Here is a 19,019-nt window from a genome sequence, read left to right on the forward strand (position 1 = left end):
CTGGTACTGGTACTCCAGTGCTGAACTGGAACTGCTCTGCAACAGCTCTGTGTTAAGTTAATGCCCTGTGGCTGGATGTAGCGGCGTTTCCCAGGTAAAGACGGTCACAAGAGCATCTAGATATGTAAATTAGTAATTTACACATTACATTACTAGATACCAGTAATTAGTATCAATAAATTAGTTTTAAGACACAATTCTGAAGGAAAACGTGACGACGCATCCGTGAAAATGAGACGCCTCAGTTTCTGGCTGCTGGCTTTGCCACCCGTGTCCGAAAAGAGCATCTGAAAAGGGGCCCGGCCAACGATCCAAAGGCTGCGGGAGACCTTTAAACAGAACAGAACTGAAGAAATTGCAATTCCAGCGTTTGCTGGGGCACAGCTACTGCTGAACCGCGTGAAAACACACTGGAGCCAGTTAAACTTTCGAGGCTCCACCAGTCGATGCATTCCCTCTTTGCCTCTTTTCCTACCGATGAGAAGATTGTGATACTGAAATCCACGATTATCCAGGTGACAACCAGCAGAACTCGCAGCTCAGAGCTGATTTACTACATCACGCTCGAGTTTTGGCAACCCCAGTACGAAACCTGGACGAGACCCTTTTATTACCACATTGTTGGAAAACTGAGTGGAAAAAGTGTTCTCGTAAATCCTCCGTCAGGAAAAACAACGAAAAAGAAAATCTGAATTTCAGTGAAACCCTAGGAGGGACGTTAGGAGTTCACAGAATTAGATCCTGGTGTGCCCTGGCTTAGTGCTGCTCTTTGGAGAATGCCCGCTCCGAGGCCAGTTGAATGCCACCATATGTGTGTTTCTCCCCCCAGTACGGCATCCGACCCCGCTACCTGCCTTCTGCTGAAACATGTCATGTCCCAGAGTCGCCTTGAGGCGCAGTCCCAGTAAGGACAGCAGCAGCAGGGACACATCCACAGCACCCAGTTCTCTACAGCTGACCAGGGTTGGGGCGAAGACTCTGCCAGTGACCCAAGAAACCCACTGTAACATGTTCTAAACCATTATAACATTCCGTTTTGTGAGGGCGTGTAGTGACAGGACACGGGGCAATGGATTTACACTGAAAGGGAGGAGATTCTGATGAGATACAAGGAGGAAATTCTTCCCTCTGAGGGTGATGAGGCACTGGAGCAGGTTGCCCAGAGAAGCTGTGGCTGCCCCATCCCTGGCAGTGTTCCAGGCCAGGTTGGATGAGGCTTTGCGCAACCTGGTGTAGTGGAGGGTGTCCCTGCCCATGGCAGGGGGGTTGGAACTAGATGATTTTTGAGGTCCCTTCCAACCCAAACCATTCTGATTCTATGATAACAAGGGGCAATAGCCAAAAACACAGACTGGGAGATTAGGACGGCAAAACTTTTCCACTTGCAACATAACGCAGCCATGAACAGCTTGTCTGGGGAGGAGGTGGGTACAATCTCTGTACTTTAGGATTTTTCTTCAAGATTTATCTGGATAAAAGCCCAGCTGACCTGATCTAGTGTTGGCAGCAGTTCCAGATCAAGCAAGAGGTTGGACTAGAGACCTCCAGTAGTCTCTTCCAGCCATCATCTCTGAGTTGACAAGAGTGGGGCACTTCTAACTACCCGCCAGCTCCGAGAGAAGCCACGTTTCTCAGCAAGGTACCAGCGTGGATTGGAGGAATGCTCCTGAGCTGGACCAGAACCCGCACCACTCCGACAGCATTAACTCAACACCTCCTGACGAAGACGTTATGGGCTGAAGACCACGTTTATGCCCATCCACCTGCCCTCCTCCATTTTGTGGAAGTGAACCAAACCCATGACTTTAGCACGGGGACTCAAAAAGGAAACAATTCCTCAACACAGAGACACCAGAGGTACTTTGGGGCCCGCCTCACAACAAGACGCTGAGGGCAAGGCAGTAAATACCCCACTGCAGCTCCTACAGTGGAGATTCCCAATTCACAGCCGTAAGGTGAAAATACAGCTACGGTGCAGCGTACCGGGCAACGAGCAAATGCTTCGCTACGTCTGACTTTTCCAACAGTTCCACAAATCCCTTGAGCCACAGTGCTCCGCTTCTACTCACCTTCGAATCCTGTTAGTTACAAGAGCTAGTTGCAATTTTTTAATCATTTTTTTTATATCTGGCTTTAAAGTCTTGATCAAAACTGTCCAAACTGTAACAAGAATGAAGGTCTTACCTGTTGCTGAGATCTCGTGCGAATTACTGGGCACAACCTTCGTTACACATACGTAAAGATGCTGCTGTCTCTGAATGATTTGTGGTTTAAAACTCCAAACTTTCAGTTTGTGTCCTTACATATATTTTTACCATATCCTTATCTTCTCACGAGCCTCAGTTTTCAAAATCCAAGTTTATTAAAATGTCAAAAATAGGACTTACAGTTTCACATATGAAAGAAGAGGGCATACATAGCACAGGCCTTTAGTTACAAAAAGGTGAATAATGCTTAATAAGCTAAATTTAGCAGGGAGGTGACATCACCGGTCATTAACATACAGTCTCGGGTTAGGAAAATCTAAACACTACTGCAAACATGCTCCTACGGATCTACCAGAGGGGAACAGTCCGATCCAGCGTGGAGGAGGAAGCGGGCTGCCTCCGTTGGGAGAGTGAACGAGATGCATCCCAGCAGCAGAGACTGGCGCAGGCTCCTCCGGTACCCACGTACTGGAGGAAAAGTCAGGCGAACCAGAATGTTTATGGAGTAAAGCGTTGCTGTCAGTTTAAAGCCTCATAAATGGGAAAAGACCTGAAGAGCACAATTCCAGGGCCCATCTGGGAACCGGACTTGTTGCTAAAGGATAAAACAGCAACTCAGGCGAAGGGTCTGGCTGGAGAAGTCCGTGTTCCGCTTTATCTGCCAGGGTCTGTGGCTCAGTCCTGAGGTGAGTCTCTTGTTCTCACATCAGTAACTGCTTCATTTCTAGCAGTCACCAGCAAGGAACACAGGAAAGATGTAATACTCTGGATCCTTAATTGCCCTTTCTGTTAAAAATTAAATATTTGATTCATCTGAATACTCACGAAAGACAACATAAATACAAAAGCATGTACATAATAAAAAACATATACTGAATTTCTTAACCATACTGCTCAATCAGCTACTATATAGTGACTAATTATGCCTCATTCTAGCTTACCAGCTTATTTGTGGAAGTCCGTTCCTCCTGCCTATCCAGTACCTGGAGAACTAGGAAAGCCCACAGATGTTTTGTGATATGGCTGAAGTCCTTCACCGAGCTGAGTTCCTGCTCCTGGTGCTTTTCCCAGCGAGTAAGCAGCACAAGGCACGGATGTGCTCGAGTGCTTGCTGCTTGAGATGGAGTCCTGAATGTTCTTCACCCTGCCAAGGAGCCCTCTGCATGGTTCAAACTGTGCTGATCCTTAAGGGGAGAGGAAACTAATTTGCTTAACTCTTTCTCAACGGTTACCCCCAGCCTTCTCACGGCATATATGGGTAGCCAGAGCTTTGGGGAAATCTGTTATCATTAGATATCTCCATCTTTGTACATATCCATGCGGATTCCTGGCCATTAAATCAAATGGACAGCACTGGATTACTTCTAAGACAAGCTTAACACAAAATACAAACTGCAATTCAGTTCAATACATTAATAATAATTAAAAAAAAAAAAATCACCACAGTCTTTTAAAACCACAAGGCCATCAGTATCATCTGCCAGCAGCCAGGCCCTTGTGTACAGCTACACCAGTTAAAAAGAGTCAAAGTTCCTGCTAGTGACTCTCTACTAGTAACAAAAATGTATGAAATCCTGGTAAAACTAGCCCAGACTACCACTAAATGAGAAGATATTCCAGTCCGGATGTGTGATCCAAGCTAGGGCACGGCTGATTGCATACATTTGTGCTACATATCAAAGCTACTTTAATACAGTTTTAGAAAAAAAAAGCAAAATCCAAGAAGAAGCCAGGCGCACTCTACGAAAACCCACAGCCCAACGCCACCTCTTCCCTCTCCTCAGTGCCCGCGCGTTCCGGAGGCGGGGAGCCGGCTCTCGTCTGTACCATCCACTTAGACTGTGCCACACGAAGGGAAACTCGGCCGCAATTCCCTGGGATCACAGCCCTTCCCAGCCTTCATCCTGCCACGTGCTGCACGGTACAGCACTTCCCATTTGACTTTGCAAGGCAGTTTCAGAAATCATAAAGCTTTTATGAATTAGTGAGAAGGCAAACAAAGGGGAGGGGAGGAAATCAATACTCATGGAGATAACCTTCTCCATTTGATCTAATGGCATCACTAGGCCAGCCTCCATTTTCCATTTGAAGTCATTTTACTTAAGGCTTGATGAGGTGAGATTGACTGAAGTTTTTACGCATCGTCTGAACCCTGGTTTTCACAAGGCATCTATCAGTAACAGCCAGCAATTCCTTATCCTTGATCGAGGAGAAGATACTGGTCTGGTTGACAGCGGAAGTCGAGGTCCAGTTCTCAGCAGGGCTGAGGAGGCGATTCTGTGTGCAAACTTCATGTTAAAGTTGGGGTTTACTCCAGCTTGGAGCCCCTGGGTCAGGCCGGGCTCCTGCACACACCGCCACGGGTAATGAGCTCTCCCGACACTGGAACTGAAAATGTCATTTTTGTTGCTAATTCCCAAGGCACCACAGAGTCCAACTTCCTCCATGATTATGCGGACTATAAAACCGGTTTGTTCACTAAAATAAGCAAATATGACTTAAGGGAACTCGGGGAGGAAACCTGGGGCCATTTTATGTAGGAGGTTCTTTTTTTCCCCTCTCTCACTAAAACAGCAAGTCGAATATTTCCACAAAAGTCAGGATAAATTTTTGTTTGCAGCCATGTTAGAAACCTGTATCTGAACTACATGCCGAATCAACCCGCGATGACGGACAGACCTGCTTTTTAAGTGGCTAGAAAATTCTATTTTATACAGACGCTCTTATTGCACGAGTCCGTGCAATCCGAGACTTAAGGAAAAGAACTAAACTCATCTAAAAAACTCCTAGAAAAGCCCCAGCACCACGACACAAGCCGTGCTGCGCAGTGAAAGCTCCAGGCAAAACTCTGCAAGAGGATATTCAAAAGCTCAGGAGCATAACCACCACCGAAAGTCTTCTTCGGAATTTCAATTTCATACGCAAAAATGTCACTTCTTGTTTCTGGAAGAAATCTCTCGAAAGCATCCCCTGGTAAAACAAACACCAGCAATGAGCCCCTCGGATCAGCTGTTCCCATCTCCACCAAGCAAGGGAACCTTGAACCCTCTCCTGCCGACGCCTCAGGTCCACAAGTGATGTTTTTTTGCTGGTTTTGCTGGTTTTTGATAAACAGAGCGGCCTCAAAGGAACAAGCACATCAGAAAAACCTCTCTCTACGGTCAGGCTGGTCCATGGAGATTCCTGGTGTGTGTCTGAAATGACATGCCACGTCAGTGCCATGGGACCAGGGCGCTCCAAAGCTGCAAACCTCAGCCTGGCAGGCAGGAAAAGTTCGGCTGGGCTCCCACCTCCGCTCGCATTCCCACCTGGGAGCACACAAGTCTGCAGGACCAAAGCCGTAACACAAACCATTGTGAAGTCCATCCAGTCCATCTGAGTCTGTCCTTCCCAGAGCCAGACTGGTGCGTTTGTCTTTCGTATGTTAAAAAAAGAAAAAAAAAAGATTTCCATAGGAAACTGATTATCACTTTCTCCCCTCCCCCTTCTAATATTTTGGCACAAATGCATATGATATTCAACGCAGATATAAAGAAACAGATAATTGGATAGCACTGACAAAGTTATGAGACTTATTTGGCAAATTCGAACCATAAAAAACAAGTGCTAAGGGTTTTTTCCAGTTGTGGAAGTTGTTTGCCATGACAGTTGCTGCAGGGAAAAAAAATATTAAACAGTCTGGAGCATGTATATTTAAAATGAACATTTTATAATACAAGTAAATACACACTCTCCCAATTTCTCCAGGCAAAAACACATCTCAGAGCATTTTAATCAGCTGAAATGAGTTTTAAACAGAGGGGTTTTGTGTCCGAGATGTCCTGGGTCATGCGCAGTCACTCGTGACAGCGTGGGATATCCTACTGTTCTGCACGTTCTGAGAATGGCAGCACGGGCCTGTCCACTTCCATCGCTAGAGCAGACCTGGACACGGAATTCACTGAGCCCCTCAGACTCCCCAGGTGGCAGACACCATTCCACGTACTGAGACAACGGAATACAAACTTTCTGTAGTTAATGCCAACAGACCGCACAATAACGAGGGCTTAACGTATCCGGCCAGAGCTCCCCACGGGACAAACGTCTGTCTGTGAGCAGCTCGAGGCAGAAGTCGCTGCAGCAATATCAGAAGGAGCCTTGTTTGGCCTTTTGCTTCACGTCAATCCACTCAGACCGTCGGGGTACCCGCTGCATCCCTCGGGCGTGACGCAAGACTCTGCCTCCTCGTTAGTAGTCCAGCGTGGGAAATTCATTCCTTTCGGGAACATTGCTGGGGGAATTAGTTCTTGTGTGTGCTTTAAATGCCTCCTCTTCCCCCTGCTGCTGCTGTCCCAGGTGTGGATCAGGTGGATGGCGACCGGAATGCGTGAGCAAGAGTCATCCCAAAGCCCCACCGTACCCGGCTTTTCAGAGATGCTGCATGACACGAGCCTGGAGTTGTGTGAGGCAAAGAGCAAGTTTCCTCCGAGCCATCCGTGGCTCCTACGTGCTCACAACGGCACGGAACGAGTGGCCGGACAGGCACGACACGGCTGGAGGCAGAGCACTGGCTTCTCTCCGCTGAAACAAAGTCCAGTTTTTTATCACGATAAGCTTCAGCTGCAAATTCTAACTGCAGTGGCCCATAGCGTTGTGACCAAAGTGCTAACAGTTTCAGTGGAAGTGGCTTACATGGGTATTTAGTTTAAAACCAAAACAAAACGAAGAAAACCCACCTTTTCTGTTTTTCAGCAGATTTTTTTTCTCATCACTTCAGTAACTGGGAATTTGTTTACTATGCACTATGCATTTTGCTAAGGGTTAAACCAATTCCGTTTCCCAGAGTCCTTGTTCCCCCCACCCACCCCCAGGAGAGGCTTCCTTAGGAGACACTGGAACAACGAATACTCGGGGAGCCCATCTGTGTGAGGACCTTGTCGAGCCACTGCAAAGGACCATTAAGATGCAGTTCGATCCAGCAGGGAGTACTGGTCACAGTCTGCCGCCTACAAGACAGGAGGGGTTGGTGGGGGGAGAAGAAAAAAAAGCAGAGAGATGTGACTTACGAAACTTTACAAAAGTGAAAAGGTTTTACAGCTACTGAAGCATTCTTTCCTGCTTAGACAATAGTCTTGTATGTGGGGCCAAAGGAATGTCTCTCTCCTTATAACACGCTTTTGGGCTACGCTGCCAACTTCTTTTAAGCCCCTACCTTTTCTCTTTACGTTTCCCAAAGGAGCAACTCACTATATAACCTATTTACTACTCAGATTCCTGAAAACAGGCTGCATCTGACTCCCCAAAGAGAAAGGAAGGTGTTTATCTAAGCAAAATTCTTCAGTTTTACTCAGCCTCTCCTAATTAGATAGCAACGTAAGCCATTTTAACCAAATATGTGAAATTTCTCTATGTACAAGGCCAGGACATTCTCTTGTCACCGTATCCTTAGGTTTTAGCAGGACATGGAAGCGACGGAGAAGATGACTGCCCAGCCATGCAGACTCCCTCCTGCAGCCCTGTGGATCCCTCTCCCCTTGTGTCGGGGGGGGGGGTCCCTCTCCCCCTCCCAGCTCAGCCAGAGCTGCCGCTGAGCATCCTTTTCGGCCACCTCGAGAGGATGCTCTGGAGGGTCGAACCCTGCACTATATGTGCTGCATATGGGGCACTCCAACAGATCTGCGTTTGCTCAGCTGCCTCAAAAGAAGCAGAAATGCTGCAGAGCATAAAAAGCTGCAAAACCTGTCAGAAAAGCAGGAACATGGTATTAAACCACGTGTTTTAAAATCCCTCAAGAGGTGGCTGCTGTGGCCAGAGAAGAGGGGGATGCCTCGCTGGGCCAGCACGCACCGTGCTCTTACTTTCCTTTGCCACAAAGCACCTTCCCCCCTCTCCTATCTGCTTCTCAGTTATTCTCCCTGAGGCCAAACCTCATGGAGTGTCTCCAGATGGTAAAGCAGGAAGAGATGAGGAGGAAAGGAAGGGAAGGGAGGCCAAGGCGCAGGGCAAGGGGCTCTCCCTCCTCCACCGAGGGATGGCAGAAGTCTCGTTCCAGGCGGAGAGGCAGGGACAGCTGCTGTGGAGGAGGAGGATTACGAAGAGAGAGAAGTAGCCTGGAAACAGCCTTGTTTTACACCCTCGTTTCCCACAGAAGCTGTCCTTGGAATCTGTGCGAGGGAGAAGCCAAAGTCTGTGGGGCCCAGGGAGAAATTGCTGTTGTAAAGGGGACCCTTCCCTCTGCTCCGTGGGGCTGCCCTGCGCTCCCAGCACCATCCCTGCCCCATCACAGCAGGGTGGAGGAGCGGGGCTCTGGGGTAGGGCTCTGCAACGCTTTGGCAGAGGGCTGTAAGCCATTCTGTTGATGAATTTGATGAAGCCGTATCTCATCCTTTGAACTGAAAATGGAAGCAGCTCCCTGAAGGCACCCCACCCATTCCCAGCTTGGCACGGCTGACCGGAGCTGGCGGCCCAGCGATGCCCTGAGAGTGGGCGTATGGGCAGGGCTGGTCCTACCCAGTGACTGAGCGGTAAGTGGTTTGTGTTACCGGGTGTCTCATGAGCTGTTGGGGCAGGAGGGCTGCAGGACAGGGAGAGCAGAGCACCTCCTGCTCTGTCTGCTTCTGTGAAGCACACAAACCTCTCAGGTCCCAGAAAAAAAAAAAAAATCTGCCTTAACTTAACACAGAGCATTCCCCTTTGCTGCCTGAAACCAGCCTAACACTGAGCATCCAACAACTGTCCCCACCACACTGTTCGGAAACTCACTACCCGTGGGGCTGCCACGCTTCTGCCCTCTGCAAATCTGTCTCAGCAAACTTCATTCTGCCTTCCCACCCAGATGACCAGCACGTTGGCTCCAGCCTTTCCAAAAGGCAAACTCCTAAAGCTCTCCATGCCTTCAGCTGGCTGCACCGGGCTCTCACTGGACGGAGGAGAACCTCTGTATCACAGGCTGCTTATACAATTGGCTTCTCCCCCTCCTCCCTCTGCTAAATCCCTGGCACACCAGAGCACTAAACACCCCACCAGTTAGACTGCTCAAACGGCTAAGCAGCTGAAGCAGAAATCACTGAAACAGTGCTCTGGATGCAGCTCCCACAGCAACGTTTTCAGATATGAGTCAGTTCAACAAATAAACGTGCTCTGACAAAGGCAATCAGATGTAGTATTTTGTGGCAAGGAAATGAAGGAGCAAGAGAGCAGCTTCGGCGTGAGCGTAGGGTTTCACCGACTACAATGAGATAGCTGACTTTCCGTAAGTCATGCTCATCTGGATTTCATTACGAGCCGTGGCCGTGAGCCAGGGCTGAAAGGCTCTGGCCTGGGTGCAAGGCAATTTCAAAACAAAATGGACTCCAAACATCTGGAGAAATGAAGAAAGTGGGAGAGTAAGGCGTAGGGCCCGGGCTCCAGCTGATACTACGGCATCTCCCCCGTCTGCTGCAGGCATCTCTGCACGGGGAGCACGGGCCTTGCTGCTCCGGGAGGCAGGGGCTGCCCCCAGGTTTTCAAATAAGGCCACAGATTTAAAGGGTGCACAGTCAAGCAAGTATTTCAAAATCCCACTTGGCTTAAATCCTTGCCAGCTTTCTCTCTCATAAAACGACACTCATTTTCCAACAAATCTCGTCTCCCCTACTTGTGCTATTAAACACGGATTTCGCTCCCTTTGCTACGTCGGGACGTTTGCTTGGCACTGCAGTGGAGCGACAGTGACACCAGCTACGTCCCTCACACTGTCCCCACGTTGTCAGAATGACCACATCATCCATCCCAAACATCAGACCCTCCTGCGTCTCCTATTTTATCTTAGGTATTCACTGGGGAAAAAAAAGTAACCCTGTTTCTCCTACTGCCACTGGTCACATTTAAGCAACTGCCCCATGAAAAACACTGAGGAAAGGGTGAGGAAATTTAACTATAATTTTGCAGCAACTCTAACAATTCTTCCACCAAACATAAATTTTCAAGCCGACCTGCTTTTATTTTAATCCCATTATTAGTCCCTGATTACAGAAGCGTCAAACCCAACCCATGTCTATCAGGAAGCACTCACACTGATCCCATCCTCGTAACAGTGTAGTCTTAAGACACTCAAACTATCAAATACACATCTAATTTTAAGAAAAAAGAAAGGTAATAGTTTCTACACAGGCCATCTGGATTTATCTGCCGTGCTTCAGGTAAAGCTTTTGGTTCATGAACACTGCGACCAAACGTACGTGGTCTTCCACGTACATCACGTGATGTTGTGTTCTACACAAATCGGATGGGAAAAAGCAGAGATGAAATGACCACATTCTGAACAACTGAAGAGACACGGTGCTAACTCCCCCCATCTCCAAAGCTGAGCAAGGCAGCTGTGCAGAACGCCATCCCAGGCTGTGACGTGCAGGAGCGGCAGCGCCAAGCGTGGGCACAGCCCCAGGTTCCACCCAAAAGGCCTCACCTGTACTCTGCTCCCCATCCCTTGACAAAGCTCATGCGAATGGTGCACATTCTGGTCAGCTGGTACACAGCTTCGAAGCCCTGATTGACAGACTGAGCCAAGAGAGCGGCGAATTCCTGGTTGTTAAAAATCTTCAAGTTACACCCTGGGAAAAAAAGAAGACAACAAGAACAAGGCATTAGCTTAACTAGATTAAGAAATCTATTTCTTTCAGAGGATGGAATGAAACTCAACGCTGCTCTCCCATGTCTCAGACCATGTGATGCTATACAGATTGTTTAAACACAACATTTCAGAAACGGAATCGAGGTTGCCACGTTTCCACGGCTCATATGTTGAAAAGGAAGAAAACTATGTCCCAGGACAGGGAACGATGAGTGTGAGCAGATTGTGACCTACAGGCCAGACTTGGGATCCTCATGAAGGAGATAGAACCTCCTTCTATCTCCTTTACAATCATCTCGCTGGTATTGTAATTTAAAAGCCTAACTATGACCATAACACTTAACAACAGCAATTGCTGCAGGGCCTGAAAGGAAGGAATGTGCCGGCTAAAAATAGGAACTCACTGGTGTTGGATTTACACGGTGTCTGTCAGCAGAAGTAATGGAGAAGTTCTGAAACGAAACCGCTCTGGCAAGCCAGAAACCAGTTATCAGGGTTGAAAAGGCTGGTAGCAGAGCTGCTTCTGCTGTCGTCTCTCAAATGTAACTATCATGTGCCAAAGGGTTTCCCTTTAAAACTGGAGTTTTCCCCCAAAGTTTAGTCCCAGCTAAAAGACTGGGAACAACTTACTCAACTGTTTTTAAGTGATAAAGGTGAAATACAACTTTGTTTAAAGAAATAAATGCACAACTCCTAAGAAAAGTGTTGCCATGCTTTCTCCCAGATAACCAGAAACAAGTTAAACTCTGAAACTTGGCACGCAGCTAACGCTCATTTGGGATGACATATGAGCCAAGTCTGAAAAACAACCATTTGGACTGCGATGAATTGTATTTTTCGAAAATCACTAGAATCTGAGCCTGCCCTCTTGGGCTGGACTCACACTGTCATCTGCTTTGGGTCGAACCACGTTTAGCAAAGCGTCACCGCATGCAACAGCTCAGCAGCTGCAGAAAGAGCCACCCGTTTTTGTGACCATAAAAGAGCCCAGCCCCAGTGCCATGAATCTTGCAGGGAGCTTGAAGGGAAGCTGTGTCGGGCATATTGCAGCCTAAGGAGGGGAAAATAAGAAGAGTGAGAGCATCAGGGCCAGGCTCAGCACGGAGAAAGAGTTATGGCAAGGAAAGCAAAAAAAACTTGAGGAGGATCAGGCTGCCAAGCTGTTCAGGCTTCAGGACTGGATGGCAACAGGTCTCTCCACAACTGTGCCTGTGAGGAACGGGTACAACTTGATCTTGTCGACAAAGGAATGAATAAGCTGCTTCAAACCCAGCAAAGATTTGAAGATGAGTCTGAGAAGGCAGCCAAAGGCTGTGGCAAAAGTGGGGAGAGCCTTAGATGAATCTACAGTGGAAATGTGGGTTGTTTATGTCTTCAGATGTTGACTCCAGCTGGGGTGGACCCTTGTGATGTGGCTGGAGAATGAAGTCATGCTTGCAACACTGGCAGCTGCCTCCTAACCATCTGAGAAAGCAAACCCGTTAAGATGGGCCACAGCTCGCAGTATATGGATCTCTTCTCAAAAGAAAGACTATCTTTATTCAAATTTGTCCAAACAGAAAAATTCCTTTTTTAAATACATATACTTTTAACTGTAAAAAAAATAGCTTTTGTAAGCCCAGCTAAATAGCTAAATTCCCTTTCGAATGGCATCCTCTCATCCTACCTCTTTCGCATGTATCTAACAAACACATATTTTCTTCCTAGACAGATGCAAGAAATTCTCTTTTAATCTTTCAGCATACTTTAGATGTACGTTTGCTGTAGCCAGAACAACAAAATGACTGCAAATGTGATTTCCCTAAATAAAACTAAATCACAAAGTGGGGGGGAAAGTTTTACTACAGAACAGAAAAAAATAACAACTTAAATCTACTATGAGTGAATCTAAATGAAGGAAATTTCTTATGACGGTATATTCTTTTACTTAAGGGCACAAACAAAATTATAAACATGATTCTCAGATAATTGCAATACAATAACGGACCAATAAAACACTGCATGGAACAAGGGGCAGATTCTGCTCTTAGTTCTTAGATCCTGAAGCACTGCTACTTCCCAGTTGCACGAACGTAGTGCGTACAGTTGTTGAAGCACACACAGTGGCCTCCTTTATCACTGCCTTCATCCTATACGCTATAAAAAAATGTTCTGCCTAAGATCATAGAATCATGGAATGGTTTGGGTTGGAAGGGACCTCAAAGATCATCCAGTTCCAACCCCCCTGCCATGGGCAGCAACACCTTCCACTACACCAGGTTGCTCAAAGTCTCATCCAACCTGGCCTGGAACACTTCCAGGGATGGGGCAAGTTGTCAAGTTGCTTATAATAGGGTACAAGTTTCTGATTATTGCCAGGAGCAGAAGTCAGCAAATCCATGCCCACCTTGACGAAGAGCTCGCTCTCCATGGCGAGTCCCCGTCTGCACAAGGTGAAGCCTGTGCAGGATCACAGACAGGGCACACTTCCTTACCTGGTGGAATCTTGCAAACTGTTGCTGGGTGCCAGCCGTAGCGTTGGTTGCAGTTGGGAGACTGGACAAAAATAGCACTGTCACTAAGGCACTCGGCAAACACCTCGCCACCAATGTAGTAGAGTCTTACTCCTCTTCCTAGGAAACACACGGCACGGTTTAGCTTAGAACAATCGCCTGCAAAATCTGCAAGAAGAGCTGGTAGAGATGTAGACAACCTCTGCACGAGGCAGCTCTCAAAAAGCAGCCAAACGATGAATGATGGAGAATGAAAACCACCTCTCTTGGCCCACTGGGCAATGCCATCAGGGAGCAATACATTTGCTCTGTGAGTGCGTTGGGCTGAGGAAGGCAGGAGGATCAATTCATAAAGCCAGAATTGCACTCTCCGGCCCCGCTGCCGATCGCAGCCTGGGCTGCACAAATTTACCACCTCGCAGCCTGCTTACTCCAAACATGTCTCTGATATTTTCCATATGAATGTTCCATCAGTTAACATATGGTTTTCAACCTTTTCTGAAAGTCCTCACAGCTGGATCATAGAATCATGGATAGGACCCTTTGTTTATTTACTTAGTGATCTGGAATTAAAGGATACAATGTTTTCAAACCTTTGCCTTTTGCTTGAGATCCCACTGTATACAAGGACAAACATACATTTCCCATGGGAGTTTACACAAATTACTAAAATCTCAGTTAATAAATTTCAGGAATACATCTTTGTTGCTCATTTGCTGTGGTCTTACATTTGTATTTGCCTTTGTTTTTGCATAGAGCATAAGGAGTGTGCTGAATTTAAAGATTGTTTTCTGAATCTCAGTGGATTTTTGGGGGGTTGGGGTTTTTCTGCAGCTAGAAGTCATATTAGAAACAAGTAAGGAAAGATCCTCCTGTATTAAAGTTTACTGCTCTGGAAACAGTATAAAGGGGAGCAAAATCAGGACAAAAAGCAGGTTCAGTTTTGATAGAAGTCAGCAGAAAGCACAGCAAAGCATAAGCAATTTTGCCTTTTATTAAAATTGTGTAAATCTGGGATATTTTATTTAGTGCAAGTTTAACTGAAAACAAAATTGAATGTTACCTTGCAGTATAAGCAGGAAAAGTGGAAACTGAGATGAAAATCAAGGAACTAACTTTTCATTTATAAAAGCACAGTCAGTTAGAAAATAAATTAGTGCAGGAAAGAAAAGGAATACACAAGATTATCACTAACATCCATCCAAATACAGAAGAGTACATGTAAATGTTTAAATTCTTTCTATTACATGCAGCCATTTCAGTGTTCCTCAGTGCATTTTTTTTTTATTATACTTTTATGAAAAAGTACAATTAGTGCTTTTCCTTTATGGAAGATTAGCCTGCTAAAACACCAGGGATATTCAAACATCAATTTTCTAAAACTGACCAAGCTGCACGTTGATGAACTAAATAAAAAGCTTACATGCAGGTCTCCACCTTCCACCTTGAAAGACACCGACTAAACCAAGGAAACAGAAATTACCGATGTGTCGTCTTGTGAGTTCCACCGCCGCGTTTCTGTTGACGTTGGAGAGCAAACCCAGGCAGAAGCGTTCAGAATTAGACGGGTCAGTGAAACCATCCACAGTCATAGAGGGCTGAGAGGCGTGGAAAGTCTCTCCCACTCGCTGGTTGAGTTCATAGTAGGATATGGAGCACCAGAAAGCTGGCTCGCAGTAGGTAACAGGCTGCAGATCTGCACAAAATAAAAAGCAAAATGAATCACAGGCCCTCAGGAAGGGAAGAAGGGGCGGGGGGAAGCGACCGTTCTGAAATATTGTTCTGCTTCATTCCTTGGGCTCACTTTAACCACCAAACTTTAACCACTGGACAGATTTTAATGGACCACAGCGAGAAAGTTACATCACCCCTGAAGCTTTCGGCACATGGAACAATCGCAAATAGTCAAAGGTATTAGTCACTTCGCAAGCGGAGTGTCACTTAACTATCTTCCTACTTGGAGAAAATTTAAAAAATAAACTTAGCTTTACTATGGAATGTGGGAGAGCAGACCACAAACCTGCTTTCAGTAACATGGGTCTGCAGAACCCTAATGCTGTGGCTACCCAAGTAGCCAGCAAGTCCAACTTTTGGTCTTCCTGACTCTGTTGTGATCTCTCCAGCACTGATGAAACCAGTAGAGTCGTCTGCAACATGCACCAAATCGTACATAATACTGGCATCAAAGTGATTTAAAAATTAGATACTTTCTTGCAGGGCACTTGATCTCAAATGATCAAAAGAAAATCCATTTCCCCAAGATGATGGTTCATCTCTTTTATTGGGGTTATGGTTTGACTCAGCCGTGGACCAAAGTGAAAGAACCGAAGTTCACGAGCAGACTGAGGCCGAGGCAACCTCGGGAAGACGATACTTCATACACCTGAAAGGTGGGACATTCAAATGGCATCCAATGCTTTAACTGCTCCCACCGAAGCCACTGAGATTTCAGCAGAGGAAAGCTCAAGTTAAATATTCTTGGAAATGCTGCACTAGACGGTGCCCAGTCCTGCTGCAAGCCAAGAATCTGCTGAGCAGAGGAAGTGGAAAGCAGACGAAGTTAATTGATAAGTGCTCTATTCCCCACGTTCAATGCAAGAAATAAAAGCAAGAGAAGAATTCCCTCCAGTCCTCCCCCCAGTTTATCACTTCATCCCCATTCAAATGGTGCTTAAAAGCAGAACAGAACAGCTTCCCATCTGGCCAAAGAGTTAACATCAAGCAGCAAAACCCAGCTTTTTCCATAGGCTTTCCCATCTGTTGCTCCTGCAAGGCTTAGGCGAATCTGGGGCTTAAGAGATCAGCTCCAAAAAATCAAAGACAGGTTTTTATTATCCCAGCCTCCCTCCACGCTATAGAGAGTGTCTCTACAGAGGTCTGAGAGCCATTTCTCATCTGGTACCTGCTGTTACTCCGTAACCTTTAGAAACAGGTTGAAGCAGCCCAGCTTCGGCCAAAAGACATGCTGGTTTCCTCCCCATTACTGTCGCGAATGAGTTCCCAAAGTAGCCAATAATCAGAAAAAAACTTTGGCTTCTGCTTTGTTACAAGCTTTGCTGACAGCAAATAAGGAACTGAATAAAAGTGCATCAGGGGAACTCTGTAATCCTTAGCAGAGCTTCAAAGTCCGTGAGTTTTGGAGCTTATACCCATTCCCAGCTTCTTTCACAATCTCTCTCTTTCCTTAATTATACCATCCAAAAGAAAAATGCTCTATCACAAGCAAAGCCCGATGTTCCTGCTCTCCTCCACACGCTACACCCACAAAAGAAAAAGCTTATCTTCCTCTTACAGAAAAGGACATCATGCCAACGGAAAAACTAACAGAAGGCAGTTCCATAGAAAAGGGGTTGCTACATCAGTTTGAGAGATCTGATAAAAACACCTGCCATTTCTTCACATTTTAGACAATTTCACAGCTTAAAGCAAGCCCCTCTCCTGACCTGCACAGGTGATATTGAACACACCCAGGAGTCACACAAGTTTACTGCCTCTGCCTTCTTCTCTTGGATGACATATTTGGTTGGTAAACTGCCACATCAGGTGTATTTCTCCAAGACCAGCCTCATTTCATCAATGAATAGTGGCCTGCAGCAGTAATCGGTACAAATCCTGACTGACCCTGGGCTTCGCATGTTCCGGTACAATTTGCATAGAGGTACAGCAAACACCAGCACTAATTAGAGTCTCTTAAGGTGTGTCCACCCACTTGAGAAAACAGACTGAGTTCCACATGACTGTGCTCTTACTCCACAGCAAGTGCCTTTCTAATTGAAAGGCTGCTCAGCTGGAGAAAAATCAAATCAACTTTTGTTGATCCTTAAAGTCATGTCCTCAGGTCGGTACTATTCGAGTTATAAAAACACCGAAGGCCAAGTTGCTCTCCACGGTTTCGTGGTCCTCTCCCTCAGAAACCACCTCCCCCTGGTTGCGACTCAAGGAAACCGTGGATTCCCCACCGAAGGATGCACGGAAATCTTATTTCCGGCTTATTTGCGACTTGAGGAAAGACACAAACCAACAAATCCTGTTTTGGAGAAAAACTTGTCTCTAAAAAATGCAACCAAGCTTTTAACGATGCTGCTTTCTCCTGTGATTTGTGGTCTTAGGCTTCGGCTTAAGCTCTCATGAGATGGGCGAGTTACCTCTTGTGTTAGAGCCATCCTGTGTATTCATTTTCAATTTATGGATTTACCGTCCGGGGAAAAGTAAGAGAATGTAGCTCTGCTAAAGCCAAAGGATCCTGAAGGGGTAAACAATCAACTAAAACACGCATTAAAATCAAGCAAATCCTGCACGAATTGTCTCCATACAATTTCAACCTCAACTCACTATAGCTTTGCTTTCGGAAGCGTCCGCTGAATACTGGGATGCTGCCCATATTGTATCTTCCCTACGAGATGAAAGTACTATCTGCTCAGCTGCGGAGGGAAAAATCTGCTGGTTGCTTTGCATCCTCTACAATGTGGCTTTAAGCACAGGAGTGGTTGTTATCCTCGTTTCAGTTAATGCATTTGATACACAACGTATATCAGAAGTTACTGATGGATGTTATCCAGCTGTGTTAGTTGCAGCCAGGTTAATTCTAACTCCCTCCTCAGAAACAGAAACATAAATAGGTTTTTAAAGGCACGCTCCCTTCCCCTCTGTACTTTGAGAAGGGCTGTCTTTTCACTGCTTTGGGAACTGGTGTTTCAACACAGGGAGTAGCAGAGGCTTATGTTACTGATGGATTTGTCCGTAGGGTAATGTGCTCGCTTCACTTACAGCTTTTGCGTCAAGTCTTCTGTGGAGCAAACACTGACAATGGATTTCCTGTACACCAAGGGACTGCCTCACTCCAAAATAACAATATGCATGCAACCTCAGGCCTGGCCCTTGGCCAGCATAAACTCCCTGACTTCATTCCGAATGTCCACACAACGCCGGCAACTCTCCTTGCATTTTGGTTTCTATCTGTATTTCTCCAGTTTATATTTCAGTAATATAGAAGAGATCATTGGGTATCTCTAACTTCCGTTTAAAGCTTGTGTTTGACAACTGAAAATTTGACAAGTGAAAAGTTTGGACCAAAACTTGAATGCTGCCAAATCAAATGCACAAGCTGAAAGGAGAAAAAAAAACCACCCAGTATGTTACCTTGCAACACTTTTGTGCCTGTGAATGGAAAGATGCAACTCCCTAAATTCCCTCAATCCCGTATTATGGTCTTACAGCTATATGCTGAAATACATGCATTGCACCCCAAATACACCATCCCTCTACTGTCCTAGTTGGTTTGCCTCATGCTACTTTATTGCCTTAGTAATTATCTGGAATATGGCCATGGGATTTAAGTCCAAAGTTCAGCTTACACGAAATAAACTCTCTTGAAAGCTTCAGGTAGTTCTGTTCAAATAAACAGAGATCAATATTGTGACATTACTTTCTTAGCTGCAAAACCCCACCACATTCTGCTGCTGAAAGCTTGCTGATAGTTCTCCTCATGGCACACTTGTGTTTTTTACATTTCTGCTCCATTTTCTTAACAAGCACACAGAGAAAGCCTGCTTAAATTTCCGCAGATCAAAGACACCGGGGCGTTCTGCTTATCCGCAGAATTATACAGCACAGCAAAAGCAGGAGCGCTGCAGGCCACCAGCCACCAACAAACTTCTGCCCACCCGGAGGGAGAACTTGCAAAGCTGAGACAAAGCTCTGCTCTCACAGCCCATCCAACCCTCTTCTGGG

General features: G+C 46.1%; 1 protein-coding gene across 5 annotated transcripts in view; it reads right to left on the bottom strand.

The window, feature by feature from the left end:
• Window positions 1–7,068: 7,068 nt before the first annotated feature.
• SMAD3 (SMAD family member 3) overlaps window positions 7,069–19,019 on the bottom strand; it is a 72,725-nt gene continuing 60,774 nt past the window's right edge. For 3 of the 5 annotated variants that reach the window (XM_086620631.1, XM_086620628.1, XM_086620627.1), the window contains 4 exons: window positions 14,773–14,985; window positions 13,272–13,409; window positions 10,633–10,777; window positions 7,069–7,192 (listed from right to left, as the gene is read on the bottom strand). In XM_086620631.1, coding sequence (XP_086476757.1) covers window positions 7,069–7,192; window positions 10,633–10,777; window positions 13,272–13,409; window positions 14,773–14,985 — 620 coding nt within the window. Of the gene's footprint in view, window positions 7,193–10,632; window positions 10,815–13,200; window positions 13,410–14,772; window positions 14,986–19,019 lie in introns of all 5 variants that reach the window. The other 2 variants (XM_086620626.1, XM_086620630.1) reach the window with 2 other exon arrangements.

Source organism: Tauraco erythrolophus, chromosome 14, assembly GCF_009769465.1.
Source record: "Tauraco erythrolophus isolate bTauEry1 chromosome 14, bTauEry1.pri, whole genome shotgun sequence".
Classification (NCBI taxonomy): Eukaryota; Metazoa; Chordata; class Aves; order Musophagiformes; family Musophagidae; genus Tauraco; species Tauraco erythrolophus.